Below are 14,099 nucleotides of genomic sequence, written 5' to 3'. Positions count from 1 at the left end.
AATACTAGCAGGAAGCTAGCAAGGAGCTTTAGGGTTTTGAACTATCAACATAAAATTACAGAAAAATAAATGCTAGATCAACCACAAAAGCTTCAGAGTCCAATCTGCACTTATTTCACCCCTCCTTACAAAACCAGGCACATATTGAGTCACAAAACTCCTGAGAATTCTGGTCCTGTCCAAGTTCTCGAAAATCCCCCATAATTAGTGCTTCTGCCAATCCCAGTGGCTATCCAGCAAGGGCACTAAATGATGGGGAGGCTGGAAAGAGGATGAACAATGGGTCAGAAACAGTTTGCATTCAGCTGAGAAGCTGGCGTGCCTCTTTCATGATTGTGTCTTCTCTCCTTAGGTTATGTTGACATTGGGCTCATTCCGAAAGGAGCAAGGGACATAAGAGTAATGGAAATTGAGGGAGCTGGAAACTTCCTGGCCATCAGGAGTGAAGACCCTGAAAAATATTACCTGAATGGAGGGTTTATTATCCAGTGGAACGGGAACTATAAGCTGGCAGGGACCGTCTTTCAGTATGACAGGAAAGGAGACCTGGAAAAGCTGATGGCCACAGGTCCCACCAATGAGTCTGTGTGGATCCAGGTAATGCAGAAAGGAGGAAAACTGCTGACATGTGTACTGGTTAGAATATAGAATACTTCTCATTTTTCCCTCTAGGTATTTGCTAGGTGACATCAAGTAAGAATCTTTAAAACCTCTTTTAGCAAGGAGCAGGGAGGGGAATGAGATATTAGTTTGTGCTGTTAATCCTTTATTGCCTAGATATTGCTGAAACCCCCATAACAAAATGCAGGGTGCTCTAAAACCACCCACTGGGAGGTTTGAGTTCAGCTTCTGGGCTGACTTATTTGAGGGTGATTGTTCCTCAAGTCTATTGTCATTGTGGCACGGGTTTCCAAGTAGCTTTCCAGCAGTGAGGATAAACTGACATGTTACTCTGTGTTGTCCTGAAGCAAAGCATTTGGCTTTGTGAAATTCTTGCTGGAAGGAGGAGTTAGAATACAATATGTGCTCTTCAAAGGTACAAGAAATTTGTCTTTCATACTGGGCACAGAACTGCAGACAAGGAGTGGAATGGATATACCAATAGCAGCAAAGCAGATTGAGGATGACAGATGACCAAGGAGTTAGATCCAGCCACAGTCTAAAGTTAGAGAGACATCCTTTCCGAGCCAGAGATCAGAGCGCTCACAGAAGCTGAAGGTCAAGCATGGCAGCTGTGATCCATGAGTGTCAGGAGACTTTGCTTCCCCAGTCCCAGGGAGCAACCAACCCACTGCCTCTATGTTTAAGGTGAATCCATTTTAAACATGTGATGAGTAGACTGCCTGCAGGAGACGGAAGTAAGGGGAAGATCCCAAGAGCAGCATCGCTAAGCTAAAGCCCATGACCATTGTCAGCTCAGAACTACTATTTGTTAAAGGTACTGAGTAGCCTGAGAGGTAGGGAAAGCCATCATAAGACAACAATAACAAACATCATACAAGTTGACATTCACTGAGGCACTGTTCTAACCACTTTACATGTGTTTACTCATTTAACCCTTAGAACAATCCTACAAATAGACACTATTTATTATCCCCACTTTGTATATGGGCAAACTATGGCACTTACCTATATTCACAAAGCTGGTAAGTACGTAAGAACACAAAGTAACCTATCAGCCTGTTGTTGGAAAGGACACTCCTCGCCATTTCCACAAAGTACTCCCCATATGATTTGATCTCCCCCTTTATGTGAACTGAAATTCCCATGGGAATCCAGCCAAGAAATAATTAGATGGAGAATATATAGCCACAGAGGTAGAGGTGGACATATAGTTATGAACTTAGACACAGACATAGGTATAGATCTATGTAATGGCATTTGTTCCAATGCATGCTCCCATTACTAATTTTAGATGACTGACATTGTGTGGTGTTTTTACATGACTGGCTTACAGTATAAAGTCATGACAGTTTGACATGACCCCTCTCTTGCCTTTTAGCTTCTATTCCAGGTGACTAACCCTGGCATCAAGTATGAGTACACAATCCAGAAAGATGGCCTCGACAATGATGTTGAGCAGCAGATGTACTTCTGGCAGTATGGCCGCTGGACAGAGTGCAGTGTGACCTGCGGGACAGGTGAGAAACAGTCGCTGTCACTATGAAACCATGCCAGCCTCAGAGCAGGTCATAGAGGTGATAACACCAGTGATTTGCTTTGTGCTGTCTGCCCATGGATCTGCAGGGCTCCACTGAGATGGCCAGGGGCCTCTGTGGACAGTGAGCCTGCAGGGTCATGGTTTGAAGAGAGGCAGTTTTTCTTTTACCAGCTCTATATACTGGCCTTTTATAGAGCTGATAAAAACTTTGATAAAAGTTTTCCGTAAAACCTTTGTTTGAAGGTTTCGTTACATGTCGAACAAAAAGCATTAACAACCACTGCTCTGGTTGAGAACCTGAGGACCACAAAAGTGGAACAACTCCTCAAACATGTACCATAAATCTTGGCCAAATTCAAACTACAACCAGCTCTTCTGATTCCTAACCCAGTGCTCTTTCTCCATCTCCTGTTTATCCGTTTTTACACGTATAGCAGGGGAGCAGCTTACTCTCACAAAATCAAGCACTGGAGAGGTTCACTTGCTACCATGTATTAGTCAGGATGAGATAAGTTCTGCCACAAGACAAAAACATTGAAATCTTAGTAATTCAACACAATGAAGGTTGATTTTTAACCCATTGTATGCCTGAAGCAGGTTAGAAGACTCTGCTTCATTTCCTACATGAGGAAGCAGCTTGCCCCTTAAGGGAAGAAAGATGGGAGAGGCACCCTGGCTCTTTTGACAGCCTTGGCCTGGAAGTGCTGCAAGTCACTTCCACTCACATCTCATTGGTTGGCGGTAGTCACATGGGTACCATCTAACTGCAAAAGGAGGCTAGCAATTATGGAGGGGTACATGGACATTTGAGGAGCATGGGATCTCTCTGCTGCAGTGCTGGATGAACTTTCCCAAACCCTATGAAGGCAGGGGTCAGGGCCTGTTGAATACATGGGGCTGTATCACTCATTTAGGGGGCTTTAGTAATATCACCATATGCAAAAGCCTCTGCCTCTCTTTCTCCTTTGGGTCACGTCTAAGTCTGTTCTGAAACTTCTTGCCTCTAGCGTATAACTGCAACCTGCAAGACTAGGGCAGCTATAGAGTGATGTGCCAGAATTGGTAATGTAGCAAAAGGGAAGAAAAGTGAAGCAGTGAATGGACCAGAAGACCATGGCCTACTCCCCTACAGGCTTCCCTCTCACATGCCAGGTCTCTGCAGCACCTGCTCACTGGCTTTCCCACCCCTGAGAGTTGTGCACCATCAACCTTATAAACAATTTTTATATTATCAGCTTCTTTCTTTCCCCATTTCAGCACAGAAAGCCAAGGTTAGCTTTTAGAATTCATGAGAATAAAACATTCATTCTAAATTGTGTGATATTTTAACAATGCTAACTAACCCTCTGGAAATCTATCAAGGTCAAAGGTGCAGTCAGTGGCAGCAGCCATGAGCGGTGTTGATAGGAGAGTCAGTCCTGCCATTCCTACCGCTGCCTATAGCATTTCCAAACGTACTGCCCACCACTGCCCAGGGTTGGGGGCTGGGCCTAGAGTTAGGCAAAGGCAATTTAAGTAGAAAATAAATAGGTGAAAAAATCTTCCCCTGAGGAGCAATGGGAGGAAAATGAAGTCATTGTGACTATAAATATAAATACTTTGTCGATTTGTCATCCCCTTTGTTCTCATCTGTCTATGAAGTACAAGTTTAAGCTCTAAGTCATTTGTCCCAAGACACCATGGAATGAAACAGCCAGTGCTGATGGCAGGGACTCCCAAAAGAAGCAAGAGAACATCCTCCGCCCTCTTCTATTTCAAGATAGAATGGACCCTTTGCATCACACAGACAATATTTCAGAACACCAGGAATCAAGAGATAAGTGGCTGACGTGTGCAGTGATCTTAAAAAGACATCTGAAGTCAGCTAGAAAATTGGACACTCTTACCGGATGTAAATCAGACATTTGGTTTTGTTACAGCCTAAGCCTTCAGCAGCACCTCCACCTACCTAGGTAAATGTCACTCTGATTACTAAGCCTTAATGGGAAAGATCACAATGCTCACATACTCACCTGAACTTCAGCCTCACTGTTTGTTTGAGTGAGGGCGAATCTTAACTCTGGCAAAGAAGAAAGACAGCATAGCTACTGTAATACTCTCAAACAGAGAGGATGAAATGCTATTATTCACACAGGACACACATTGCTAATATAACATTGGAATGTTGCCTGAAACACTGAATCATTCAGTGGTGGATTTTTATTTTATCTAAGCTAAAACTTTAAGCTTAACTTTAAAAGTAAGTTAAACACATTACTGAAACATGAAAAATTGTCACCACCCTAACACATGCACTTTTGCTACTTTTCTTTCCTTTCAATGCATTTTTTTCTAATCATAGATGTATAAGTTGTATGCATACAGATGCATTTATGTACATGACACACATGTATTTTTGCTTATCACAATAGGGATACTTTTTCAGGTGTTATACAATCTTCATAGCTATCAATTTTAAAGATGCATTTAATTTGCTGAAAAGATAAAGCAAAATTTCCTTCACCAATTCCTTATTGCTGTTCTTCTGATGAGCATTTGGGGACCTGTGTAAAAAAATGGTCTCCTGAGTTTTAATTTCTATGTGAAATTTCTAGGTTCAAAGAATATAAATATTCTGATAATTGACTTACACCAAATTACCAGATAATATTAACTTATTGCCAAATTGATTTCCATACTAAATGGGTTACAAATAGGTGGTAGCAATCATTTTATTTTTTAAATTATTGTGTTATTTTAGTTTTACTGACAAACACTTCAAGCATACTAGCAAAATAGAGAATGTAGTAACAAATTCCTTTGTACTAAGTACTCAGCTTTATTGCTCTTACCATTTTGTTGTTTGTTTCAATCTTTACTATTATAGACAAAAAAAAAAAAAAAAATCCCACAACTACAATCAAGAAGCGCATTCCACCTCCACTTCCTTCACTTTTTCCCCAAAGTTCACTAGGGTCATGAAACTAGTGTTTATTATTCTATGTATATGGTTAAATACTTTTACTATACATATGTGTAGCCATACACATTATATAGGATTGTTTCTCAGGCATTTAAGCTTTCTGCAAATAGTATCACATGCACTATGCCATGCTTTGTCTTTTTTTCCCTCAACATTATGCTTTTGAGATAAATCCACATTGATTAAAGTAGCTCTAGTACCTTTTTGTTCTGTTGCCCAGGCTGGAGTGGAATGGCAAGATCCTGGCTCACTGAAACTTCTACCTCTGGGTTCAAGCGATCTCTTGCCTCAGCCTCCCAAGTAACTGAGATTACAGGCATGCACCATCACATCCAGCTAATTATTGTGTTTTTAGTAGAGACGGGGTTTCACCATGTTGGCCAGGCTGGTCTCAAACTCCTGACCTCAAGTGATCCGCCTGCCTTGGCCTCCCAAAGTGCTGGAATTACAGGGATGAGCCACTGTGCCCATCTCTCATACATTTATTTTAAGGGTTGTGTACTATTCTATTGCATGAATATATCATGACTTATTTATACATTCTACTATTTTGCAGCTATAAATATTTCTGCAATTCTGTAATGAATACCTTATGATTATTCCCTTATTACCTCAATATTTGGGCTTCTTTAATATGTATACCTAAAAGTAAAATTCCTAGGTCATACACTCTGTGCATATTATAGGGGTAAATCTGTGAACTTATAGGGTGCCATGGAATATTTTAAATTTTCCAGGGAAACAATGAAATGTTAAAGGGAAACACAGTAAGAGTTAACATTTCTTGGACATCATGTGTCTACTATTAGCTCGAGGTAGTTCAAGGTTAAGTCATACTACATTCTTTTCAATGACATTCTATGTTTGTGAAACTGGTTTTTCAGTGGTTGCTTTGATTAAAAAATCAATTACCACCTGAAAATCAACGTGAAACCGGAAATATGGCATCTAGTCTCATTCCAAGATTTGAAAAATTGTACAATATCCAATAGATTCACACATCTCATCAACGTAAGTTAGTTTAAAATGAAACAAAAATAGTATTTTTTTCTTCTTCTTTTTCTTTTTCTTTTTTTTTGTTTTTGTTTTTTTTTGTTTGTTTGTTTGTTTGAGATAGAGTTTCATTCTTGTTGCCCAGGCTGGAGTGCAATGGCTAGATCTTGGCTCACCGCAACCTCCACCTCCCAGGTTCAAGTGATACTCTCTTGCCTCAGCCTCCCGAGTAGCCAGGATTACAGGCATGCGCCACCACACCTGGCTAATTTTGTATTTTTAGTAGAGACAGGATTTCTCCATGTTGGTCAGGCAGGTCTCGAACTCCCTACCTCAGGTGATCCGCCCACTTCAGCCTCCCAAAGTGCTGGGATTACAGGCGTGAGCCACCATGCCCTGCCTGTTTCTCAGTTTATATGTATTATTTTTTCAGATGGCTACTAAGTTGTTGGACCATAAATCTTTAATAAGTTAGGACTGAATTATTTAATGAATGTAACTGTTAAATGTCTTATTTTGCATAGAGGCCACATGAAAAATGACTGAAACCTGAAGGACAATATGAACCAAAAATGTTGCAAGTCTCTGTTCTAGTCTTTGCCTTGTCTTTTAAACTTTGTTTGCATTGACTTATTTACATTGAGTAGAATTCATATTAAGCAGAAATATTACACTTTGTGAAGCAGGAAATCACTTGTGCCCAGGATTTCGAGATCAGCCTGGACAACATGGTGAAACTCTGTCTCTACAAAAATTACAAAATGTAGCCAGGTGTGGTGGTAGTACGTCGCTGTAGTCCCAGCTACTCTGGGGGCTGAGGCACAAGGATTACTTGAGCCCAGGAGGTTGAGGCTGCAGTGAGCCGAGATCCTGCCACTGCACTCCAGCCTGGGCAACAGAATAAGAACCTGTCTCAAAAAAAAAAAAAAAAAAAGTTAAATTTTTAATATAATGAATTTGTCTGTGTTCCCTTTAAAGTTTGTGCTTTTGGTGTCTTAACTAAAAATACTTTTCTATCCTATATATAGATATGATCCTATATTTTCTTCTAAAAGTTTTAGAATTTTGAATTTCACATAGGGAGTTTAACCCACCTAAATTTATTTTTGTGTGAGGTATAAAGTAGGAATCCATTTTCGTTAGGAACAATCAATTATTCCAACTACATTTATTTAGTATGACAACCCCTCCTTGTTGGCACTTTTAAAGCTGTTATTATTTTAATATCTTATTTTAAAGAAATTGCTGAGAATTTGACAAAACTAACATGGATGGCTATAACTGCACTTGACAATATCTATATGGAGGAGGAGGTGAAATCTCTAGAGAGCACTTAGAATGAATGCTCTCATCCCATCCCACTTACATGTAATTCAGGTTAAATGTGTACGCATCCTAGTAGCTGGAACGTCTGTTTCTAGGTTGTTGTTTCTCTTGGCTGCTTTTCAGTTGGATTTCCTCCATCAGATCCCAGGCTTGTCACTACAGCCAGGGTTTGTTAAACATTACCACTGTCCTGCGTTAAATAGGAAGGCCAAGACTAAGCTAATAACTTGCCTGCCTTTCCGACCGAGTGATGCTCTCCATGGTCACTTACCATGTGGCCTCCTTGGGAGGGTCCTTTTCTTTATCCGTACCTCTGGGTGGAACTGGTTTTCTTTCCTCTTGTTCCTGCAATTGCATGTGAAAAGATGCAGTTCATTGTGGCTTCTCTGGGGCAGCTGTGTGGTGCTTTGCCACTGTCAGAGAGTCAAAGGAATTGCATCTCAAATAACAAACTCGCTGTGTCCTATCTGTGAGAACTCTAAGCGTGATAAGTGATGATTCTCTTTTGTTTTCCTTTTTCCATCCAGTTTTGTAAGCATAGCTGTAAAAAGACCCAACTTTTTAGGAATTGTAGTCATTAAAATCTCATTAGCTTGGTTTTTAACAGAATTCTATTGTTAAAATGATCAAACTACATCTTCATCTGCCTCTGATTATTTGCCAACTTGTAATTTTAATTATAATATTTGTGTCCACATCTTATCTCCTTTGTCAGACTGTAAACTCCTGGATGACAGGTTCCATGCTTGATTCTTTTTGTGTGTCCTTCCTCCTTCCCAGGTGTGGCACAGTGCTACTTACTGGTTTCTTATAAAGAATGTTACAAAGGAAACGGATGAAGAGATGTACAGGGCAAGGCGTGTGGAAAGGTCACAGAGTTTCCATGCACCCTCTGGGTGCTCCACCCTCCCGGAACTGCCATGTGTTCAGCCATCTGGAAGCTGTTTCACTGGCATTTATCCAATTTGCTTATAGGTGTGGGTCTATTTCCCGTCTCCTATTCTGTTGCAATGATCTAGTTCTCTAATTTTTGCAGCTTTATATATGTGTTAGTATTAAAATTCCTTATCTAGTTCTTTCTCTTTAAAAATCTTCTTGTCTATTCCTGGCCTTTGCTTATTTATTAAATTTTAGGATCAATTTGTAAAACTCCAAGAAAATCCTTATTGGAATTGTAATCAATTTGTATGTTACTTATGTGAGGATTGATACCTTTAAAACTGAGTTTTCCTGGGTCTGAATACATACAGCTAACTAGGGAGGTGAAAGATCTCTTCAAGGAGAACCACAAAACACTGCTCAAAGAAATCAGAGATAACACACAAAAAAAATGGAAAAACATTCCATGCTCATGGAAAGGAAGCATCAATATCATTAAAATGGCCATACTGCCCAAAGCAATTTACAGATTCAATGCTATTCCTATTAAATTACCATTTAGATTCTTCACAGAACTAGAAAAAACTATTTTAAAGTTCATATGGAACCAAAAGAGAGCCTGACTAGCCAAGGTATGAATACAATAGATCTCTCTATTCAGGTCTTTGGGTTTCTTTAAGAATTATTTTCTCCTTAGAGATACTTAGGAATGCTCTTGATTTTTGTGTTTTAATTTTGTATCCAGCAACCTTTCTGAACTCTATTATTAGTTCTCAGTTTGTCTGTAGAACTTTTTGAATTTTTGTTTCAGTAATAAGAAAATTTTTATCTCCTTTCCAGATGTTTTACTCTTTGTTTTTTGAAGTCATTGCATTGCATTGCATTGGACCTCTAGCAGAGTGCTGAATGGAATAGATCATAATAGACAATAAGAGACATGTATGCCTTTCTCCTGACTTTGATAAGAATGCTTCAGATGATCCTTATCAGCAAAAAAGATTTTCTTCTATTCCTGGCTTATTACCTTATTATAAATGAGTGTTGAATCTGTTTAATTTTTTTTGCATCTACTGAGATGATCATATAGTTTTTCTCTGTTAATATGCTAAAAGAATTGGTTATTTCACGAATAGATTTTCTGTTATTGAACTGTACTGGCATTCCTTTGATAAAGCTTACTTAATGTGGTATAAATTCATACATGTATTATATGCACTGTTGAGTTCTGTTTGCTAATATTTCACTTAGGACTTCTGTATCTGCGTTCATGAATGAGATCTATCTTTAATATTCCCTTCCAGCACTCTCCTTGTTCAGTTGGGTGTCAAAGTTATAGAAGGCTCATAAATGAGTTGGGTTACTTTTCCTCTTTTTTCTCTGCAACTTTATATAAAATAAGAATAACAGTGGTTTTTGTCCATTGCTGTTCTTGCTTCCAAAGAAATTTCTCCACTGGTTCTAGTCAGTCCTACTTTAGTTAGGTGGGGGAGATTTTTCTTCATGCTTCTGTCCTCACATAGGACTCGGGAATGCATTCAAAGGTAAGTTGTCTGCAGATCAAGTGGCTAGAGTGGGCACGCAGTGGTCTGTGCATGAAGGCAACTCATCCTTATAGTTTCTTCACACTTCTCCTTGGCCATATGGGTCAATAGGTACTCCTCATTTTCTCATTCATTTATATTTTCTTTCTTCCTGTTGACTGACTACTATTTTCCTTTAAGATAGAGATGCATTCAGGCAAGTGTCTCCTGCAATTGTATAAAATCTTCCCTGGTCCCATGACTCTCTTTCTCATTCTTAAGTAATAAATAGTCCTATTAGTATATCATGGTAGTTCATTAAGATTATAGCCTCTGGGATGGGCGCCATGGCTCACGCCTGTAATCCCAGCAGTTTGGGAGGACAAGGCAGGCAGATCACCTGAGGTCAGGAGATGAGACCAGCCTGGCCAACATGATGTAACCCCATCTCTACAAAAAATACAAAAATTAGCCGGGCATGGTGACGCGTGCCTGTAGTCCCAGCTACTTGGGAGGCTGAGGCAGGAGATTCGCTTGAACCAGGGAAGCAGAGGTTGCAGTGAGTCAAGATTGCACCTCTGCACTCCAGGCTGGGCAACATGTTGAGTGAGACTGTCTCAAAGAAAAAGAAGATTGTGGCCTCTGGAACCAGACTGTTCAGATTTAAATCCCAGCTTAACCAGCTATCAACTATATGACCTTGTGTAACTTCTTTGTGCTTCAATTTCTTCATCTATAAAGGTGAGAAATTTTGTATGGTTGGTATGAGAATTAAATGAATGAATATATGTAAAATGTAATTGTTAAAAAGAAGTGCCAGAAAATTCTTAGTAATTATCTATTTAAATATTACTCATTGATTATCCTCTTTATTCTCTGTTCTGTGACTCCTATTATATGAAGGCTGAAACTTCTCAATCTACCCTGTACACATCTTAAATGCTTTTTATATGTTCCAAATATTTTTTCCTTTCGAACTGAATTCTGAGTTCCTCAGAACTTTATTCAACATCACTCACTTACTCTTCAACTGTGTCCTGTCTAGAATTTACCCTCAACACAGCATTTTTTATTTCAATGACTATATATTTTCCCCAAGTTTTCTAGTTGTCATTTTTATATTTATTCTTGTTTCTTCCATTTTTGCAATTTATTATGCTCGAGTAATAGAAATTATATCTTTTTAAAATTTATTTGAACATCCTCAACATTTTATTTCTGCGTTGGAGAAAAGTACAAGAGGTAAGGAGAAGAGATCCAAAGTTTTTGCAGCAGTCAAGAGAAATAATACAGTGGCTAGAACTGAAATTAAAGTGACGTAGATGGAAAAATTGTACAAATGTGGAGCTATTTAGGAAATAGGCTAGACTGGGCTCAGTGGTTGATTCCATTTACCTATTAGTAGAGAGTGATCTGAGCATAGGGAAGATTGAAAGGTAACACCCTGTGTGCCCCGTTGAGTAAGTAACCAAATGGTGGTATCATTCACTGCGACAAAGAGCGTATAACAAGAAACAGGTCTGAAGAAGAGTTTATTTTTATATATGTCTAATTAAAATGCCCAGAGGCAGTAACATGCTTATTTTAAGGCTTATCAGAGTGCCCTATCAAATTTATTTCACCCAGAGTGGATTCCTATTCTAATTACTTTGTAGCTTGTCTTAGCATTAGATTTCTCTAAATGTATTTTGGAATTATAATTTACAGGCTTGATTAGAGTGTAATTTCCTTTTAGTACCTTTTTCTTTTTTCTCTCTCCTGCCTGTTTTCTCCCGTCTTCTCTCTGTATGCACCCCACCCTTTCTAACATTTTTGCAGTTTTACCTGACCACACTGCAGGACCTCATTTCAGGACCAGGATTTGTCATGATTGTTTAGAACTGCTGTCTCATGGTGACATTGATAATATACTGGATAAAGTGATGGAGCCAGCAGGTAGGTCGGCTGAGCTCTTGATTAAAAATTGAATTCTTGTCTTGCTAACTTCCCAGGCCTAAAACTCTCCAAGAGTGATTGTGCTAAGTAGTTGGGGGTGCAGCGGTGGTTGTTCTTCCTTTGCTTTTTTTTTTCTTATTTTGAGATGGAGTTTTGGTCTTTTTGCCCAAGCTAGAGTGCAGTGGCATAATTTCGGCTCACTGCAAACTCCGCCTCCCAGGTTCAAGTGATTCTCCTGCCTCAGCCTGCCAAGTAGCTGGGATTATAGGCATGCACCACAACACCCAGTTAATTTTGTAATTTTAGTAGATACGGGGTTTCACCATGTTGGCTCATACTCCTGACCTCAGGTGATCTGCCCACTTCATTCCTGCTCCTTCAGATTTTTATCAGGGAAAATAAATTTTCTTCTATTCCTAGTTTATGACATCTTTCATTATAAATGAGTGTTCAATCTGATATTTTTCTGTATCTACTTAGATGATCATGTTTTATATCTATTAATATGCTAATTTGGTTACTCCATGAATAGATTTTCTGTTACTGAGCTGTACTGGCATTCCTTGGATAGAGTTTACTTAATATGATATAAGTTCATACTTATATTAACTGCATTCACTCTTGATGAGTTCCAGGCCTAGGAAGGTAGTAAGACACTAACAAGGCCAGGAGCCTGACAGAGCTCTGTTTAAGTTAAGCACTTCACTTAAGTTCTGCTCAGTATTTTGCAGGGCTGTTTGACTACTTTTGAGTGTGGTGCCTTATGTTTTGTATTTTATAATCTAATTTTGTTTACATGTTTACATGTTATATATTACTGTTACACATTTGGAACAAAGAAATATTTAAGTATAAATTCACTAAGATGTTGTTTTCTTATTTTGAATTTTTTAAATATTTTATTACCTTTCTTCTTGATCAGAGATCTATGTGAAAAACTGGCAAGACAATAGTCTAAACTGAGCTCACTGGTATGAGAGCCAGCCTGTTTTCCACAGTTTACTGCTCAGAGGTCAAGGGCACTCTCAGAGAACACCAGTGACATTCTTGTCTCCAAGCCAGTATCTGTTCTTCTCTCCCCTCAGCCACATTTGCTTTTACTTCTGCCTTACCATGGGGAGTGACGCTCTGACTTTAGGGGAATTTAGGACTGACTACTCCTCAGGAAACTTGGAAGAGAATTGCCATGCATTACGGAAGGCTTAATGAAAGTCATTTATCTGAGTCACCCATCAAAAAATCACCAATGAAAGTTCAGCCAATAGATTATCTGTGAAGAAACATCTGCAGAAATGGCTTGACACAGATATGCATCTCCACAGGAAGCTTCAGGACTCCTTATAAGAAAATATTTGGCCAAAGTTCAGGATCACTTTTAGAGAAATGCAAAAGCCACCTTTTTCCCTCATTGCAGCCCTAGTACTGCAGAGTTCTGTCAGTTATAATAGAGACTAACCAAAATTTCCTGTGTCCTGGAATGGCCCTACTTCTGGAAAATAGCTCCTCACTTCTGAACGTGACCTTTGCCATTTCTGTGCTCAGTGATCTTGTTTCTGCGTTTTGCGGCCTGTAGGTACAACAGTGGCCTATACAAAAGAGGGAACACTTTCTCCTGCCCTACCCTGGGCTTCTCCTTTTCCTTTATCTCCTGGGTAAATTCTCTCTGGAGTTTAGTCATTGTCCCTTTGTTCAAAAAATGTCATGTGCTGGTAGGGAAAAGCAAATATTGAGAACTGCAAAGATCATGCCTGCAAAGTTGCTGGAGATTGTTTGACTGTTCTAAACTGAGTTGTAAACTAGATCACATTCATTGGAAATAAATTAGTTTGGAGCAGATACTTCTGTTTACTGAAATTAGTTCCTACAGGATTTATCCAATAGTATTCCTACTAAAGCTCAGCATAACCATGCTTGAGATACTGTCCACGTATCCTTGATAAAGCACGAGATTCATAAATAGAAGCACCTGTTCCACTATAGCCCTGATTTGTGACCATATACTGATATTTAGAAAGCAGAATACAATTCTTTGGAAATTCAGAGTCAGATACTTCTTTAACATTTTCAAAGTGCACTCATCTTGGTGCTAATCCATCTGATTTGTCCACCATAATGGTCAGGTAGGATCAACCGAGTTCAGATATTGATCTGTAATAATGTAGGACTTCATAAAGATAATAGGAGGATGAATTCAGATGATTTTAATGGAATTAAACTATTGGAATTGAGACATGGATGCTCTGGAATGAGGATTATATAGTTTACTAAACGCATAAATATATAAAATAAACTACTAGTAATATACAGTGGAGGTCTGATAACC

At 39.0% G+C, this 14,099-nt stretch overlaps 1 protein-coding gene across 1 annotated transcript in view; it reads left to right on the top strand.

The window, feature by feature from the left end:
* The window catches only part of ADAMTS12 (ADAM metallopeptidase with thrombospondin type 1 motif 12), a 377,381-nt gene that overhangs the window by 290,464 nt on the left and 72,818 nt on the right, over positions 1 to 14,099 (top strand). Inside the window, exons 15-16 of the mRNA XM_015139808.3 lie at positions 353 to 597; positions 2,003 to 2,141. Of these exons, the coding sequence (XP_014995294.3) occupies positions 353 to 597; positions 2,003 to 2,141 (384 nt within the window). The remainder of the gene's footprint in view (positions 1 to 352; positions 598 to 2,002; positions 2,142 to 14,099) is intronic.

This window comes from Macaca mulatta, chromosome 6 (genome assembly GCF_049350105.2).
Source record: "Macaca mulatta isolate MMU2019108-1 chromosome 6, T2T-MMU8v2.0, whole genome shotgun sequence".
NCBI classification, from domain to species: domain Eukaryota; kingdom Metazoa; phylum Chordata; class Mammalia; order Primates; family Cercopithecidae; genus Macaca; species Macaca mulatta.
This window is presented reverse-complemented; position numbering and strand designations above follow the sequence as displayed.